This window comes from Pistacia vera, unplaced genomic scaffold (genome assembly GCF_008641045.1).
Source record: "Pistacia vera cultivar Batoury unplaced genomic scaffold, PisVer_v2 Contig1223, whole genome shotgun sequence".
In the NCBI taxonomy this organism is placed as follows: domain Eukaryota; kingdom Viridiplantae; phylum Streptophyta; class Magnoliopsida; order Sapindales; family Anacardiaceae; genus Pistacia; species Pistacia vera.
In genome coordinates, this window is record NW_022195275.1 from 112,849 (window position 1) to 132,740 (window position 19,892).

General features: G+C 30.7%; 1 protein-coding gene across 1 annotated transcript; it reads right to left on the minus strand.

Annotated features, from left to right (window-relative positions):
- Positions 1-13,943: 13,943 nt before the first annotated feature.
- Positions 13,944-15,888, minus strand: LOC116115697. The gene is made up of 8 exons (XM_031401822.1): positions 15,831-15,888; positions 15,719-15,731; positions 15,513-15,594; positions 15,149-15,422; positions 14,791-14,913; positions 14,643-14,724; positions 14,270-14,560; positions 13,944-14,169 (listed from the first exon to the last, which is right to left on the minus strand). Exons 1-8 carry the CDS (start codon positions 15,886-15,888, stop codon positions 13,944-13,946), a joined length of 1,149 nt encoding a protein of 382 aa, XP_031257682.1.
- Positions 15,889-19,892: the final 4,004 nt, after the last annotated feature.

Below are 19,892 nucleotides of genomic sequence, written 5' to 3' on the forward strand. Positions count from 1 at the left end.
TATTTATACTAGATGGCACCCCGCTCGTTGTGCAGGTATATTTATTATATTTTCTTGTATTATTATTGATTTTTTTTGTGTTTTAAATATATACTTTTTTATATTGAAGTTCATTTTATGTTTAACCTTAACATTCTAAACAATCCCAATAATTATAAAAATTGAAAAGGAAGATGAGATTTTTACTTATTAGTCCAAAATGAGATTTACACATCGAAGAATGAAATCCAACTTTCACTACATGCTTATCAACAAAATCAACCTAAACTATTCTTATAATCCATAAAACTCCTAAGAGACAGATCCGATCTCTCTCTTTTTGGTCCCAGTTTTCTTGAGCAGCGGATTCTGATGAATATTCGGCAAAACACCTCTATTTGCAATTGTCACAGACACCATCAACTTGCTCAACTCCTCATCGTTCCTAACGGCCATCTGAATGTGCCTTGGTATAATCCTGTTCTTCTTGTTGAGGGAACAAATTCATTACTTGTCAAGAATCTGTAAACTCACTCAATACCAAGGGATAATTACAAACAATGATTATCATCATGCAGTACAGAGAACACAATACATTTTATAGCACATAATGTTCACATTTATTTCTGTAAACTCACACAGGCATAATCGAGCAATACAAACTTGAAAATGAACAAATAGGCAGATCATATTGCAAAATTTTATTTTTCAGAAAAATGATTGTTGTATAGTAAACTCAAACTTCAATACTGCAATTTGCAGCAATCTCAGGATTAAAAATGCTTCACCGAGCCAGTGAGAGTTATCAACTGATTGAGCTAAGAAAAGCACTCCCTTTGAGGGTGACATTCCAAATTTCTCAGGATGCATGCTCCACCGGATATTGAACAGTCTTTATACCCAAATATGAATACATCAAAATTTTGACTGAACAGAAATGAATGAAAGCATGGCAAGTATGTAATCCATGAAGCAATTGCATTTACCTCTTGGAGTTCCCTCTTAATATTCTCAAGTCCTCCAATATCCTCCCAACTGACATTGGGCACTTCCAGCACATTTATCACAAAATTACTGATCAGATACTCAACCAATGAAAAAAAATATCCTAATAGTAAAGAAGGTCAAAGTAGAAATATCTTGATAATACTCACAGTTTCTCGTACAGCTGATGGGTTGCTTGTTCCAAGAGCAGTCTTGAAGTGTTCATTTGTCACTGCCGTAGAATTGAGTATCTCAGCATCTATTGTCTCATCTTCCAAGTCAATCACATCCATCTTCTCCAATCACATTACTTGAACATGGTTATGTTGGTGGTCTCAAGCAAAATCGTTCAGATCCTCATAAAACACAAACCACTAATATAGTATAAATCCATGAATATCTGATTATCTTCTCTTCCATGAATTTTGTTTTCATTTCAAAGGCTCAGAAGCAACAAAATTGGCAACTTCAGTATTTTTTCAATATGTCAACATGCACATTAGTATATTCCAATAGAATGAAATTTAAATCAAATAGAACTGCTGGCATTGACAGTGGCGGATCCAAAAATTTCACTTGATGGGGATGAACTTCAATAAAACGTAACAAAATACAAATAAATATCTTCAAAAAACACAATTTTTGTAAAAATAAAACAATTTTTCTACAATTGTCCTTGGCGAGTTTTCATATTCTGAAAACATTGGATAATCATCTCATTGTCAATTGTATCAAATAGATCTTTCTCAATGTAGGTGACCAAGCAATCATTCATATTGATCTCTCATTCGATTGTGTAATCGACATTTCACAAGATTCATTGCAGAAAAAACTCTTTCAACAGTTGCAGTCGCAACTGGTAAAACTAATGCAAGTTTTACAAGTTTATACACCAACGGAGAAAAAATGTCTTTTTTAAACCGAACAAAATTATTAGCCAAATCACCAATTCCTTGTAACTCAGCAAATTCATCACAAGAACGCATGTCAATTACATAAGTCTCAACCTGATTCTCAAGTACCATCAACTCAAGTGTAGAAAAATTAGATGGATAAAATTGGGCAAAACGGATCAACTTATGCTTATCAAAAGCAGAGAATGAATTACTTGAATCTAAACATGTCATACAAAGAAGCAGCTCAGTACTAACCTCAGTAAAACGAGTGTTAAGTTCTTCAAGTTTCATATCTATCACTTTATAAAACAATTCAACTCAATAGTGATGCAAATTTGTCATGTGCTCAACTCTCCGTTGTGGCTGCCTTCGAATTGCAAACATATCATTTATGTTCAAAATGACAACATCATGCTTTTGGCAAAATGAAGAAACTTCACTTAACAAAGATTCCCATCATTCATCTCTCAACAATTGGAACCGTTGTTTGGAGACTTTGACTAGGGCCATAGCATTTACAATGTCTTGATCTTTTCTTTGCAATGCTTGTGACAACTCATTAGTAATTACCAATATATTTTTCATCATATGCAAGTTAAATGCAAAATCAAAAGAATAGATTAAATTTAATAGATTTCATGCTTCACCTCTTTATTCAGGATTTAAACCATTTTCTTTCATAACCTCAAACACATCACTCACAGAGGAGAATAAAAGGATTAAATTGATCAGCTCTCTATTGTAAAAATGCCCAAATTTCTCCCCTCAGTTACATGCGAACCTATCAGCTTTTATTCATTTCATTTTTACTCTCAATAAAACTTTTAAAAACTAACAAATCCCCTTGCACAAAAAAACAAATCACAAACAACATGTAATAAATATATTAGGATTAAAAATGGGGTTTTACAAAAACAAAATCCAAACTTACCGTGAGGGTCGGGCCGTTTTATTCTTAAAATTTCAAAGTTTTATAGGGACAAAATTTAAATAAATATAAATATAAATATAAAATTTGAAATTTTTAAAAAAATTTGAGGGGGGGGGGGGGGGGGGGGGGGGGTGGGGGGCGGCGGCGTGGTCTCCGCTCGTCATTCATTAAATCCGCCCCTGGCATTGAACCCATTTATATTACATTTGAAAAATCATCGATCCAAACCTAGAACAAATTTCTTCAAATAACCAAGAAGTTTCCATTTATACATAGGACAGTCTAATAGTACAAAACACAATACACTTATGACATCGGCTCGGGTTTGTTGTTCAAGTTTAACATAAGCCTCTCAAATTGCTGCAGTTACAGATTAATCGATAGGAACGATGCTCCCTCTCTGTACATGAGTCAAGAAATTCTAGTTGCAAAGTAATGTGTCACGTGTTGCATTGCCGGTTGTTGAATTTACGCTAATCACGAAAGGTTGGCTTAATCAGAAATTATTACACATTAGAAGAAAATAGTGCAACAAATTAAAGTCGACTTACCCATCTGCAACTTTGCAAAGGTATTCCCGTTGATCATCTCTCAAAGGCACATCTGTAAAGTCTGTTACCGGACAAAGGAAATCAGCCAAAACAAACCACTGCAGGATTTAACAAAGCTCATATTTAAATTGTCCAAGACAAACAATATATTACCGGTTGTTTTCTGGAACAGATAGAAGCTCAATTACAATATAAAAATGGAGAAGCAAACTTTAAAGCAGCTAACCTCAACTTTAACAAATGAGTGTGAACGTGTGTAAGTGGGTGATCGAGCGCATTTACAATCCCTACCCAAATAAAATGTCCTTTGCTGGAGAAATATAAAATGTAAAATTCCTGTTCACAATACATAGGACATGAAAAACAATATTGTCCTTTCAGTTGATATTTAATTAATTTATTCAAAGAAGTTGTCTGTTTATGAATCAAAATATGCAGGTCAATGTTTCAAACAAAACAATATCTCATTAAAAAACTCCACGGTATCTTATATAAGTAAATCAGTCACAATAATTGAATTGAAAGAGCCAAATGTTTTATAGGTTCACTGACATAACATCTTTGCTAGTGAGTTTCACTCTTTATATATTATTTGTTCATATTGTTTTCTTAAACATGTTGTTCTCTTTGCCAGCAGCTTATTGCTAAAGTAACATAATTTAGTAGATTGGGCAAATTGGCTATGTTGAATACAATGAGTATGACCCCTAACTGATTGACTCAAGAAATGTAATGAACTATTAACAGTTTAGCTATTTAAAAAAAAAAAAAAAAAAAAAAAAATCACCACAAATGGTTTCTACAGCACCAGTTATGTTTGATCCCTCGAAAGATGTGTTCCCAGTAGCAAGTGCCCCATCCAAGTTAGCATTGCTTAGATTTACCTGCAGAAATTAGCAAGGACATGCATCACAACGTCACACAAAGCTTCAATATTACGTAGTGCTACTTAGTTGTATCACTGCTCCCCAAACGCAGGAAACTTGGAGAGATCAGAGATGTCGACAGAATTCAATAAACAGTACTCATATTAATATAATTAATATCAAACAAATTTACATGTCATCACAAAACCTGCTCCCTTCAAACATGTGCATATACGTCAGAAGGAAACTGGGAAAACCTTTTTATGAATGATCTGAAAAGCATAAATAGATATATTAACCTTTGTCACATTTGCCAATGAAAAGTCTGCCCCTCTTAGATCAGCATCCGAAAGATCAGCCCCTGATAAACGAAAAAGGAAAAGCAATAGATAATAGACACTACTAAATTAGCCCCCCAAAAAAGCCCCTGCTGCCGTACTCATGTGAATTTAATTTATTGCTTGATGATGAGGAATAATGCAAGGATCAAATATAAAACAAAACCTCATTATTTTATTCCTTGAGAAAAAATTTACCTGTTAAATCTGCATCGAAGAAGCTAGCACCTAGTAACTTCGCACCCTTAAAATTGGCTTGTCTCAATATAGGCTGAGCAGATGAAACAAACCCGTTTCTCAATTATCACTCCATTCCAAATATCACAACCACCACCCCTCAAATCTGGCATAGCAGCCATCCACCACCTAAAATCGCACCATTTCAATAATAATAATAATAAAACAGAAAACAAAATACAAGACCAAAAAACAAAATAAAAAAATCAAACAAAAAAACACAAAAGAGGTCGATAGAGGGGTTTTGGTGTGGTGGCATCGGAAATCATCCCCAACGCGCGCAATGCGTTCTGTATTGGGCTGGGGATGCTGAGTGAGGCGTTTCTTCAAACAGGTGCTGGGTATGATCTGGAGATAAGAGGTTGTGTTGATGGAATTTTTCGATGACCATTGTACACACAACAAAAACAGTGAATGTGAAGGGACACCCACATCTGTACCCCCTGACATTCAATTCAACAAAAACAGTGAATCAAAAAATATTTAATGTGAATGAATGTGAATGTGAATCGTTTGGGTTGATTTGAAGAAGGGACATCCACATCTGTACCCGTTGACATTCAATTCAACAAAAACAATGAATCAAACTGAACCAATAATATATAGACACTTGAAACAATTATAGAGATTTTCTGAAATCCTACGTGAAATCTGATGTGTATCCTGCATTCATGCTGGAATCTAACATGACAATCATATACCAATTCTCAGCATTAGTGAGTAACAGTCCTGCATTATATATATACTAGATGGCACGTCCGTGCATTGCGTCGGTTTATTTATTAAATTTTTTTTATTTTATTATTAAATTTTTATATTTTAAGAAATCATAAACGATTATTGTTTTACAAAACAAAATGTTAAATATTAATTATAATAGAATTATTATTATTTTTTTATTTTTTTATCGGGTTTTTTATGTTTAAATAATTTTTCTTTGGAAAGTTTTCGGTTCGATTAAAGTAGAGTATCTTCTGACATAATGAGAGAGTTGTTATCTTTTATTCATAAGAAAAATACATAAAGTTTAGTTATAAATTAAAGACTGTAATAACAATTGTAACGGTGAGAGAAATTGTTTCAACATCAGATGGTCCGCCTGAACTGGAAGGTATTCTACAAAACCTTAAAGCCACGCCGGACAAACTCAACACTACCAGAGTGATGAACATAGATATTATGAATGCTTTGTTAGAAATAACAGGCTCAACCATGCATGTAATATTCGATTTACGGAAACGTGAATCCCTGATTATTGCCAAAGAAAAGGAACTTGGTATTCCTCAAGGAAAAAAATAGAACTATATTTGATGCTTGAACTACTAAAAATTAAACAATGGACATGTAAAAGTACATATGTAGAAGGAATATAAGAGTAATCAACTGATGTTATTTACCGCACGCTTCTGTTTGTTTGGATTTTGGATTGACAATAGTTGGACTTTCATCTTCCATTTGTTAATGATATCTGTGTGAAATGAAATAAATATTTGAAGGTGTATGGATTGCTGAATTGTCTATTCTTATATAGCTTTAGATGTCATTAAATGATGTTTCATATGAACGATTGCGAACATACATTAGTAATTTTTCAAATTAAAAGAGGAATGTGAAAGATCTGTATTGAATACATTAATTGAATGCATGTGAATAATCCCTATTATAGCAATCTCTTAATATTCATGGAAATCAATAATACACACGTGAATCATTAGTAATTTATCAAATTAAAAGAGGAATGTGCAAGATCTGTATTGAATACATTAATTGAATGAATGTCAATATTATAGCAATCTCTTAATATTCGTGGAAATAATAACACACACGTGAATCATTGGTAATTTATCAAATTAAAAGAGGAATGTGAAAGATCTCAAATTAAAAAATTGAAATACATACCGTCAGAATCAATATATTGAACAGTTGTATTAATATATTAATGGTTGTATGTAATATATTAATGGTGAGTTATTTTTTTTATGATGTTTGTAAATGTAAATACATTTTTATATTATTCATTCCATTGATAATAGGAAAAAAAAAAAAAAAAAAACTATGTACATAGTTGTTTTCTATTTTTTTGCTGCTGTTTTTGGTGATGAACTTCCTTATCAGCAATCACTAATTCACGATGTGTTAAATCAGAGATGATTCCCATGGTTGAACTCATTATTTCTAACAAATCATGGATAATATCTGTTATCTTTTCGCTAGCCTCGTCAATACTGTCTAAGCTAGTGTTAACATTTCTGAGATTCTCTTTGATCCCATTCTGTATGTTTGATGACGTTTTTGCGTCTGTAAATAACAGACAGATATTAGAATTGATATCTGACAGTATGTATAAAGATATTGTTTGATGTACATTACCGTTTGTGGTTGCTCTTGATTCTTTGGCCATTTGCGAATAAAAATTTAAAAAGTAGAACAATATTTGTGGTTTTGCGATGTTTTAGATGGTATTTTGTTATGCTTATATAGAAACAACTGAATGCAAAAACTAGAATATGAATAGATATTTGTGTTGTTTGGAGAGATTAGTTATGATAACTGAAAGGTTGAACGATATTATGAAAGGTGAATACAATTGAAGGACGGCAGTATTTGGATCGGTTCAGCCATGTCAAAAACTTCTTTGGGAAGATAAATTTACAAATTTCGAAGGTTTTGTAGAATATCTTCTAGTCCAGGCGGATCATTTGACGCTACTATTTGAACTGCAAAGCACCAAGCAATGAACGTGTAAAAGTAGATACGTAGAAGGAATATAAGAAAAATCAGTTGATGTTATTTATTGTATGTTTCTATTAGTTTGGATTTTGGATTGACAATAGTTGGTCTTTCGTCTTCCATTTGTTCATGATATCTGTGTGAAATAAAATAAATATTTGAAGTTGTATTCATTGTTAATATACAATTGATTCAATATTATTACAATTATTGATAAAAAATTAGAAGCATGTCTATTATTTCTGTTTTAGGTATTTAGTTTTTTAATTAGAATATTTAATATTTGTTATATGATGTTAATTATCGATTTAAAAGTATTTATATTAGTATTTGTTGTTATTATAATCATAAAAAGCAATATAATGCGAATTATCTATATCTATTATTCATAATAATAATGTGTACATAGATCATGTCAGATTATTCCATCATGGATATCAAGTGCTATTTCTTTCGCAATTATCAGAGATCAGTGTTGATTCAGATCTATGATTATATCCATGATTGAGTCTGTTATTTCTAGTAAGCCATTCATCATTTCTCTATTCTTCTCTCTAGCAGCGGATAATTTCTCCAAGTTGGCTTTTACGTTTTGCAAGATATCTTTCAGTTCGAGAGGCTTTTCTGACATTGTTGTTTCAACTGTATGAATGGAAAACAAACTTGTAAGTGTAGATGTATAGGAGAAATTGTTGGGGAAATATAAGAGATATTTTTTAATGTTATTTACTTATTTACTGATTGCTCTTGCTTTTTTGGCTTCTGGATTGACAGTTGTTGGTTTCCTGTCTGCCATTCGTTAACGATATGCAAATGAATTGAGAATAGAGATTTGAGGATGTTTGAGTTGTTGAACTGGCTATGTTTACATACATATAAATAATAGTGAATGGCATTTTACAAAGAAAGAATATAAATGGACATAATGCGAACAAGCAACTGTTCATTAAATAATATTATTTGTTAAGTTATGTTTAAAGCAACTGTCCATTCTTTCTACACTGTATTTGGAACGTGTTGGTTGGTTTTTCAGTTTTTGGGTTGACAATGGTTAGTCTTCTGTCTAGTATTTGTTAATGGTATGTCAGTGATATGATATAATTAAAGCAACTGTTCGTATTTTGTTCAATGTAATTGGAATATTTAATATTTCAACTTTTGGATTATCAGTAATATAGTTTCACCAAAGTCAACAATACATTTTATCAATCAGGTTATATTTATGTTTATCTATGCAGGAAAATATGTAATATATGTGTTGAATATATGTGAATCATCATGACTTAATCAAATTAAGATGGGCATGTGAAAGATATTAACAATCAATATTGTTTGTCCAATTGTTATTTTTTCTATTTTAGTTATTCAATTTATTGACAATTTTATTAACTAATAACAATAGATTTAATATGAATGTGGTATGATTATAAATAATTTTAAATCTATTTAGACTATTTTATTATTATTGCATATAATTTTTTTTTTTTTTTTGATACAATTACAATAGAAATATAATTTGTGTATTCTTATGTATAGCGTATGTTTGGAAATCGTTTCACTAAACAGATAACTCAGTTCTCCAAATAACATGGCAGTTGTAAATAATAGTAACAATCATTCGAATAAAGGTCACAGAAACTCAAATCTTCAACCTCCAAGTCTTCCTATATGGAAAAAAATATTCTGCTGGGAAGTCGGCTCAATACCATGCAAGAAGATTATAGAAGGCAAAATAAATACGAATAGTTTTGAGAAAGTAATTGAATGGAATGATTTAGCTTGTCAAGAGGCTTTTAAAACGGCCAACCTTTGATATTGGTTTTAGATGTGTTAGGAAAAACACAGATGAACATGTAATTATACAGAAATAGTATAAAATGCGAACAAAACATTGTTCGACAATTGTTCGTAATAATATGACACACATTGTTTGGTAATGTGTGATTCTATACAATAACATATGTGCTGGGAAAAACATGTATAAACAATATTTTCACTCATATCATTGAACTACTCTAGAGTGAATATATATGTCTCATTTTTATTACATATTGTATTTAAGATGTACTATTTCATAATCTACAGAGCATCTCTTGCAACTGATATCACTTGGCCTTGTTATTCTGTCCCAGCATACAACGCATTCATCTTCTTTATTGCAAGTTCCTAATATCCTTCGCTTGAGGAGAATGTTTGCTATTGGAGTCATGGATTTGAAAGTCTCTCGGCAATTCCTCATCCTTTGAAAAGAATCCGGTTGTTGTACCAATTTGAGAAGAAGTTGTATACCATTGTTATCATATATTTTTAGCAAAGCAACTACAAAAATATATAGTGCTTGCATATTTTGTCTTTTGCAGGCTGCACCCAGCATAGGTATACCTGTGTAAATATCATGGTTGATAAATACTAAATGTGTTCCGAGCAGTAATAAAGCATGTTCATTTTTTGCGTTTGCCAAGATTTGTAAAATTGAAAGTCCTTCTGTTGTAATTGTCGGTAGCTTGTGTCTTTGTTTGAAGATGTTTCTTTTACGCAACACTTGTTTTGCGTTGGATTGTATGTATAGAAATTTACATCTGCAATTGGATAGATAAGATATATATGAATTGTGTATAGCAATATATAATAATTGATATTGTAGATGTTAGTAATACTTACGTCAAGCGGATTGATTGTAGATTTTTATTGTTAGTTTTAGTTCCTCTGACAATGATTTGCTGTAGTATTTCTTGTGGTAGTTGTAAGAAATTTGTTTTCTGTACTGCTTAATTTTGGTTGATCATGATAATCTTCCTTTTTTTTTTTTTTCTTTTCTTTTGTTGTTGTAAATGTTTGCAATTCCTATCAAACACTGTTTACATAATTTTTTTAGAAGATTTGATAAACCGCACAAAAAATCATTACATAATAGACATATACATAGTTTCAATTTAATGAATTATGCTTTTAATACAAACTGCCTCTTCAAATTCATGAATGGTAATAAATATGTCACTTCACATTCATATATATCAAGTAAATATTAACATTAGCATTGAAATTAAAATTAAAATACTTGGTACAATTTTGAATATGAAGAGTGTATACAGAATACTAACATAATTGATAATCAGATTATGAATGCAACTCTAGAATTGCTATTTATTAGTATTAATAACACATATTGGGCATCCAAAGGTATAATTAAAGGATATATAGATTCATGTTAGTCCCTTCACATTCACCTAAATATTAATAACAATTAAATAGTGGCATCCCAAAGGTCTGAAAAAAACTTTGTTTATATGTAAATTACTATTTATTAGTATTAATAGCATATATTGGGCATCCAAAGGTCTAATTAAAATATATGTAGATTCATATTAGTCATTTCATATTCATTTAAATATTAATAACAATTAAATAGTGGCATCGCAAGGGTCTCAAAAAAACTTTGTTTATATGTAAATTGCTATTTATTACTATTAATAGCACATATTGGACATCCAAATGTCTAATTAAAAGATATATAGATTCATAAACAACTTTTTCAAAAAATAGTCATAAATCAAACGCGAAAATGTTAGAATTGTAGAAAATTGTACAGGAAAGACAGGGCAAACCTTACTCACCTTGGAAAGAAGAGAGATTCCTTCTCCAAAACAAAGCTGGAATTGATAACAACAATGAAGGGATTAAATGTTGGTAGAAGAATTAAGCAGAGCCAACATAAAATATAATAAAAACATATCAGATACCTGTGCTCATCACTAACCCAATAAGCAAAGGTAATATCTTGAAACTCTTCTAGAACAGTCACTGCACATGAATTCATAAGGTTCAGAGCTTTCTCATCGTTGGGCTTCTCAAATTCATGAACTTCGGAGAATCTATCAAGAACCATAAAAAGTCTTGACTACTGTTTGAGCATGTTAGGTGGTAACAAACAACAAAATACCATGTATTACAAGTTTGAGGCCAAAATGGTACATGCAATAGTAATCATTCACAGAGATAGGAATAAGTAGCAGATTTTATGCACTTAAATTTTACATTTATTACATGGTGACTTCTCTAGAATTTTAAGAGTAAATCTACACTCAAAATATGTTTACTTCATAATTTATAATCCAATTTGTCTTCATTTTTCAAAATATACTCAATGAATAAATTAACATAAAGTCTCATCTTATATATATATATTTTTTTTCTTTTTGTAAGTGAAACTCAATATATATGTCAAGAAGGAGATATTGCTTTGTCAACGAAGCTTTACCCGTGAAAATGGCAGCCATCAATTCTAATTACCATCCATAATCTGGTTTAATTTTCACAACATTCTCTTCAAAACACCCCAGCTCCTTAAGAAGACATGGATGCTCACTCCAAAAGTTTCTACCAGCTATATTCTCCAACTGAACTATCCTCGGCTTTCTCAGTAGTATTTTGACAGGAGTGCCATCCTCATGATATTTAACAATATTTTGCACCTGATGAAGAAAAAAGGAAATTAGAATTCATATGCAAGGCAATGTAATACTTATCTTTCTTGCTTTCTTGTCCACCCAACTAATTCACTTTGGAAAGTCAATCTAAAATTGCCTTATTTTCCTGAGTTGACCTTCAGTGAATTGCAGATTCATTTGTATTCCTCTCATGTTTGAATTAAAAAACAGCAAAATTTATTACCGTTAAATTGTGAGCACAAAAATATGCATTTAATAGTTTGTTATGTCATGATTTAATCAATACAATTAGATTATTATTTTGAATGGTTACTCATGGTAACTGAAAGGTTGAAGTTGAAAGCATTATAATATGAACAATTCAAAGTGTTTATGGGGTGCAGTTTGTTATGTTATTTTTGTTTGAAATTAATTCCGTTATTGCTATAATTAGTCAATATAGTTGTCCATTTTATAGTGCAACTCCTGGTTATTATATTGTTTAGTATATACATTTAATACCGTATTATAGTATATTTATTAACAGTTTGTAAATAATCAGACTTAATCAATATAATTGAAATATTAATAGTTCAAAGTGTTTTTAGGGATAGAGTCTGTTTTACTATTTTTATTTACAAGCTTTCGATTATTTACTTGTTTTGTGCACATCATATAATCTCTCTGTTCACTGGGTTTCTTAGACTTTTTAGTTTCTGAAAGTTGATGTTGAAAGCATAATGATATTAACAGTTCAAAGTGTTATGGATTGGAGTCGGTTATGTCATTTTTTATTTATAGGTTTCTAATTATTTACTTGTCTTCTAACTACAATATAATATTTATGTTGACAAGGTTTCTTAGGGTTCTTAGAAATAAAGCAACGATGGCTAGATTCACCCAATGTGATTGCACGATTAGAAAGAAATCAGAGGATTCTAGAACTTGAGAAGGAAAAGTGTACTGGGGACATAATTTAGTTACAAAAAAGAATCGAAGAAACTGTAAATGAATTAAAAGACAACTAGGAGATTGTAAAATTCGTTGGAAAATCTTGTGCAAGAGCCGAGGAATAGCTTGATGTCCTTAAGAAACAAGAAAAAGAATTTCTGGATGAAAACGCAGACTTACAATCTGCTCTTGCAAAAATAGAAAGGCAGAGAGATCAAGTTGCTGATATTGTGACAGACATGTTTATCAAAACCTGAATAGCTTGTGCTGAAGCATTTAAATCGAGTTTCCCAGAAGCCAGTGCAGATTTTTTATAAGAAGCCATGATGGAAGACAGTATCTCTGCTGATGTCAATAATCTTTGAAACATTAACTTATATAAAGTTCGCAGGAAAAACCTATTAATTGCTATGTATTTTTGAAACTGTTTGTAAATATTTATGTTGCATTAACAATTGAAATTTTGAATTATACAAAAAAACATGTAGCTAAAAATAGATACGAATATCTACTTTGTGTTAGTTAGTAATAAATATTACATGATAATATTTAAAAACACAAGAAAAAGAAGAAAAGAACAACAATTTTCTCAAAATCTCAATTTTTTCTTTCTAGAGCTTTGATATCTCTTACCAACAGTTGAAGGTTCATCAATAATATTTTCTACCTGTTCATTATATTCTGGCTCTTGGTGTTCTGTTCCTTCACCCTTTTCTTTTCTTATGTTTGAGGTACCTGAATTAGAAGATTGCATTGTTCTTGTTCTTCGACAGATGATCGGTAGTTGATGTTTTGTCAGTAATTTTTGGTGTTAAAGCCTGATGTTGAATCGCATCTGCTGTTGACGAATCCTTTCCATCTTCCTCTTGAACTGCCCGTGATTTTTGTATGAACTAATTATAGCATGTTAATGTCAAGCAACTATTGCTATCATTTAAATTTTAAAAAATGTGTTACTTAAAATAAAAAATAAAATATACTGACCTCTTCCAATTGTTTTAGCTTGTAATCATTTTCTAGTTCATCATTGACTGGAAATTTTTTTAATATAGTCTAAGACTCATATCCTTGTTTCAAATCAGTTTCTGACAACTTAATTTTGAAAACAAAAGTCTTTCCACAAAAAGCATTTACAACATCTGGAATTCTTTTATGATTGTTTTCTTGGGTTTTCAATAACTGGGAACATGACAATCCAACCAATTTCTGGCATACTAAATCAAACATTATAAAAGCCGATTCAACAGTGCCATTTGTGACTACAATATCAACTTTAAACCTGTTATAACAAAAAATATTCATTAATAAATATCAAATGTTAATGTTATAATGCATTGTCTTATAACAATTATTTAATTTTCAATAAAAAACTGATTCACCTCATTTGTGGAAATTTTATCTCCTTGTTGCATTTAACACAATAGAAATTGTTGCTATTCATATCAGGAATTTTCTTCTTATAAACACTACAAGATAAGTAACACCAACCAAATTTGCCATTGACTCCAACTATTTTTGCCTTTATTGTATATTCTGTAATCCGATCCCAGTTATACCACAAAAGGCTGGTAAGATATTTCAAAGATACTCTATTTTGAAACATCTCCTCCTCAACCGATATCTCATTTAGCTTTCTCTTTTGCAATTTAACAACTGGAATATTTTCATTACTGCAAATCGTACAGCAAATGAGACATAAATTGTATAATTATTTCTTAAAATATTTGCAGAAAAGGCTGCTCAAACACATACTTTCTCTGCAAAAGATGGACCTTGTCAATTTCCAAATTTATATAGATTCTTGATCCCGAAGTACTATTAAGATATATCTTGCCTGTACATTTAAAATCACGAATTATTAAACCATAAATTTCTATCCAATATCAAAAGCCTAAAATACCTTGAAACTCTTTAACGTTTGTTGATGTGATAATTATGACAATTGATTTGTCATCTCTCATTAGCAAGCTCTCGTCAATTTTTTTTTGAAATTTCTTCCCATAATGAAACTCTAAATGTCTCCCTGAAAATAACATCGATGTAAGATAATCAAATTGTACCACATTATTACGATATTCAGAAAAGAATTACTGTTCAATCTGCAAAATGATATCTCGTTTATAACTGTTTGTCGATACGATTTTTTCGATCTCACCTACTCCATTCAAAATATCTATAACATCTGCAAACCATTTACTGTATTTAGAATTACAGTAGATAATATAGATGTACAACATGAATAGTAATAAAAGCTTTACCTGATAACAAAGATGTGTCATGTTTTCTATTATGCAAATCATTGATACCAGCAAATTGAAATTTAAACTCTGGAATAGCAATTGTTACTTCCTTGATCTCCTCGATGGAAGTATTCATGAGAAATTCTAAACAATAAGCACCTTCAATCGGCTTGTAAGTAGCAGCACATGGTATTACCTTCACATTTTTAATCAGATATATTTGGCCTTCACGAATTTGGTTCTTAAATTTTACAACTCTATTTTTTGGTATAGTCCCATGCATCACATCATGCTATAAAATAATTACAAATAAAAAAGGTTAACAAACTTACACAATTTCAATGTTAGTAAAATTATATAATTTAACAAAAATATATAATACCTCTTCATCAATAAGAATCATATCAAGACTAATTAGCTCGTTGTCCTTTCTGAAATTAAAACATTCCCACAATCTAGAAACCCTGACAATCAAAATCCAATCATCTCACAATTGATTAATATCTTTAAACAAAATTAAAGATATTAATTGCCTAAATCAACATCACCATTAAATAAATATTTTTCAGTTCAAGAGGCTTATCTGACATTGTTGTTTCAACTGTATGAATGGAAAACAAACTTGTAAGTGTAGATGTATAGGAGAAATATTAGAGACATTGTTGGGGAAATATAAGAGATATTTTTCAATGTTATTTACCGCTTGCTCTTGCTTTTTTGGCTTCTGGATTGACAATTGTTGGTTTCCTGTCTGCCATTCGTTAACGATATGCAAATGAATTGAGAATAGAGATTTGAGGATGTTTGAGTTGTTGAACTGGTTATGTTTACATACATATAAATAATAGTGAATGGTGTTTTACAAAGAAAGAATATAAATGGACATAATGCAAACAGGCAACTGTTCATTAAATAATATTATCTGTTAAGTTATGTTTAAAGCAACTGTTCATTCTCTGTACACTGTATTTGGAATCATGTTATGGGTACCCCTAAAATTTACCCATGAAAATTTTACTTGTACCCGACCCTCCCGTGAAAAATGCAGGTGGGCCAAGTAATGCCTGCGGGTACCTGCATTTTATTAAAAAAAAAAACATTAAAAAATTAAAACCTTTAAAACATTTTCCCAATCTCTCTCACATAGAGACACCGACGCCACATTTCTCTCAATCTCTTCTCTGAATCAGTGAATCTCTCCTAAATCACGCCATTTCTCCTTCTCTTCTCTCAATTTGAAGTTTTTCATGCCATCTCTGATCTCTCTCATACTCTTACGCAGCCATCTCGGCATCTCTCTCACCATCTCATGCTCATTTGGCCATTTTTCCAGTTGCCATTTCTCCTTCACCTAGCCATCTCTCTAGTTACCATTTTTTTCTTCACACAGCCATCTCTATCACGTTCCCAGGATCCTCTTTAAAGCGCCGTTCATTTGGGCTCTCAAGTATACCTCCATTTTCTATTTCTTGTTTGCAGAAACTGGTTAATTATTTATTCTCTTGTGATAATGTTAGAAACTAAAATGTCAACTACACATTGAGCTTAATCTTTTGGTTGATAGTGTTGGAGTTCTAAGGGTTTATGATGTTGAATTTGAATGAGTTATTCCTTTTTTTTATTCATGTTTTCTCCCATATGGACTCCAAATTTTAGATACATAATCAGAATAGAAGATTTACAATGCATAGAATTTGATCCTTTGTTAGATTGTCGGTGAATGTGGCTCACATTTACTTATTAGTGTTGATTGGTGGTGTAAATGTGAACGTGTGAGAGAGTGAATGACCATTGCTGTTTGCTGATAATTATATTGCATGCTCGGATTGTAGAGTTGTTTTTTCTGTTATTTTTTTTTTCTTATTATTCAGAATATGCTATTAATTTGCCGAGGAAAATTTTGATTTGATATGCAAGTTATCAATTGGAGGATTTAACTCCGTGTTGAATCTGTTGATTGACAAGTTTACACTCTAGTGAGTACTGTTGAACCTAAACGTGACTCTGTGGTTTTTTGTGTTAAGTTGGAAAAATCCAGCCATTTGGTGGGGTTGGTTTGCCTGTGATATATTTGTGAGCGTTTTGTTTTTTATTATTTTGAATGAATTATGATGGTTTGTTGATTAAATGCCTTTTTTGTGTTGAGTTGAGGAGCGTTGAGTTGGAAAAATATAGCCATTTGGTGGGGCTGGTTTGCTTGTGATATATTTAGGAGTGTTTTGTTAATTAAATATAAACTAGATGGCACGCCCGCGCATTGCGCGGGTTTATTTATTAAATTATTTTCATTTTATTATTTTCATTTTTATATTTTAAGAAATCGTAAACGATTATTGTTTCACAAAAAAATGTCAAATATTAATTATAATAGAATATTTTGTTATTATTTTTTTTTATTGGGTTTTTTATGTTTAAAGAATTTTTCTTTGGAAAGTTTTCGGTTTGATTAAAGTATAGTATCTTCTAGTATAATGAGAGAGTTGTTATCTTCTATTCATAAGAAAAATACATAAAGTTTAGTTATAAATTGAAGACTGTAATAACAATTGTAATGGCGAGAGAAATTGTTTCAACATCAGATGGTCCGCCTGAACTGGAAGGTATTCTACAAAACCTTAAAGCCATGCTAGACAAACTCAACACTGCCAGAGTGATGAACAGAGATATTATGAATGCTTTGTTAGAAATAACAGGCTCAACCATGCATGTAATATTCGATTTACGAATCCCTGATTATTGCCAAAGAAAAGGAACTTGGTATTCCTCAAGGAAAAAAATAGAACTATATCTGATGTTGTTGCTTGAACTGCTAAAAATTAAACAATGGATATGTAAAAGTAGATATGTGGAAGGAATATAAGAGTAATCAGTTGATGCTATTTAACGCACGCTTCTGTTTGATTGGATTTTGGATTAACAATAGTTGGTCTTTCGCCTTCCATTTGTTAATGATATATGTGTGAAATGAAATAAATATTTGAAGGTGTATGGATTGTTGAATTGTCTATTCTTATATAGCTTTAGATGTCACTGAATGACGTTTCGTATGAACGATTGTGAACAGACATTAGTAATTTTTCAAATTAAAAGAGGAATGTGAAAGATCTGTATTGAATACATTAATTGACTGCATGTGAATAATCCCTATTATAGCAATCTCCTAATATTCATGGAAATCAATAACACACACGTGAATCATTAGTAATTTATCAAATTAAAAGAGGAATGTGAAAGATCTCAAATTAAAAGAGGAATGTGCAAGATCTGTATTGAATACATTTATTGAATGAATGTGAATAATCCTTATTATAGCAATCTCTTAATATTCGTGGAAATCAATAACACACACGTGAATAATTAGTAATTTATCAAATTAAAAAAGGAATGTGAAAGATCTCAAATTAAAAAATTGAAATACATATCGTCAGAATCAGTATATTGAATAGTTGTATGTAATATATTAATGGTGAGTTATTTTTTTTATGACGTTTGTAAATGTAAATACATTTTTATATTATTCATTCCATTGATAATAGAAAAAAAAAAAAAAAAAAAAAAAACACTGTGTAGATAGTTGTTTTCTATTTTTTTGCTGCTGTTTTTGGCAATGAACTTCCTTACCAGTAATCACTAATTCACATTGTGTTAAATCAGAGATGATTCCCATGGTTGAACTCATTATTTCTAACAAATCATGGATAATATCTCTTATCTTTTCGCTAGCCTCGTCAATATTGTATAAGCTAGTGTTAACATTTCTGAGAATCTCTTTGATCTCATTCTGTATGTTTGATGACGTTTCTGCATCTGTAAATAACATACAGATATTAGAATTGATATCTGACAGTATGTATAAAGATATTGTTTGATGTTCATTACTGTTTGTGGTTGCTCTTGATTCTTTGGCCATTTGCGAATAAAAATTTAAAAAGTAGAACAATATTTGTGGTTTTGCGATTTTTCAGATGGTATCTTGTTATGCTTATATAGAAACAATTGAATGCAAAAAGTAGAATATGAACAAATATTTGTGTCGTTTGGAGAGATTAGTTATGATAACTGAAAGGTTGAACGATATTATGAAAGGTGAATACAATTGAAGGATGGCGGTATTTGGATCGGTTCATCCATATCAAAAACTTTTTTGGGAAGATAAATTTACAAATTTCTAAGGTTTAGTAGAATATCTTCTAGTCCAGGCGAATCATCTAATGCTACTATTTGAACTGCAAAACACCAAGCAATGAATGTACAAAAGTAGATATGTAAAAGGAATATAAGAGAAATCAGTTGATGTTATTTACTGTATGTTTCTGTTAGTTTGGATTTCGGATTGACAATAGTTGGTCTTTCGTCTTCCATTTGTTCATGATATATGTGTGAAATAAAATAAATATTTGAAGGTGAATTCGTTGTTAATATACAATTGATTCAATATTATTACAATCATTGATAAAAAATTATAAGCATGTCTATTACTTCTATTTTAGGTATTTAGTTTTTTAATTAGAATATTTAATATTTATTATATGATGTTAACTATCGATTTAAAAGTATTTATATTAGTATGTGTTGTTATTATAATCATAAAAAGCAATATAATTCGAATTATCTATATCTTTTATTCATAATAATAATGTGTACATAGATCATGTCAGATTATTCCATCATGGATATCAAGTGCTATTTCTTTCGCAATTATCAGAGATCGGCATTGATTCAGATTCGAGATTATATCCATGATTGAGTCTGTTATTTCTAA

What these genes read in the sequence shown, in the direction of transcription:
- LOC116115697 (XM_031401822.1), bottom strand. Translation starts at nt 15,888, where the DNA reads ATGGCAGACAGGAAACCAACAATTGTCAATCCAGAAGCCAAAAAAGCA. An exon ending in AAACGTTAAAGAGTTTCAAG is followed by an intron (nt 14,725 to 14,790) that starts GTATTTTAGGCT and finishes TTAAATGTACAG; the next exon opens with GCAAGATATATCTTAATAGT. An exon ending in GTCCATCTTTTGCAGAGAAA is followed by an intron (nt 14,561 to 14,642) that starts GTATGTGTTTGA and finishes TACGATTTGCAG; the next exon opens with TAATGAAAATATTCCAGTTG.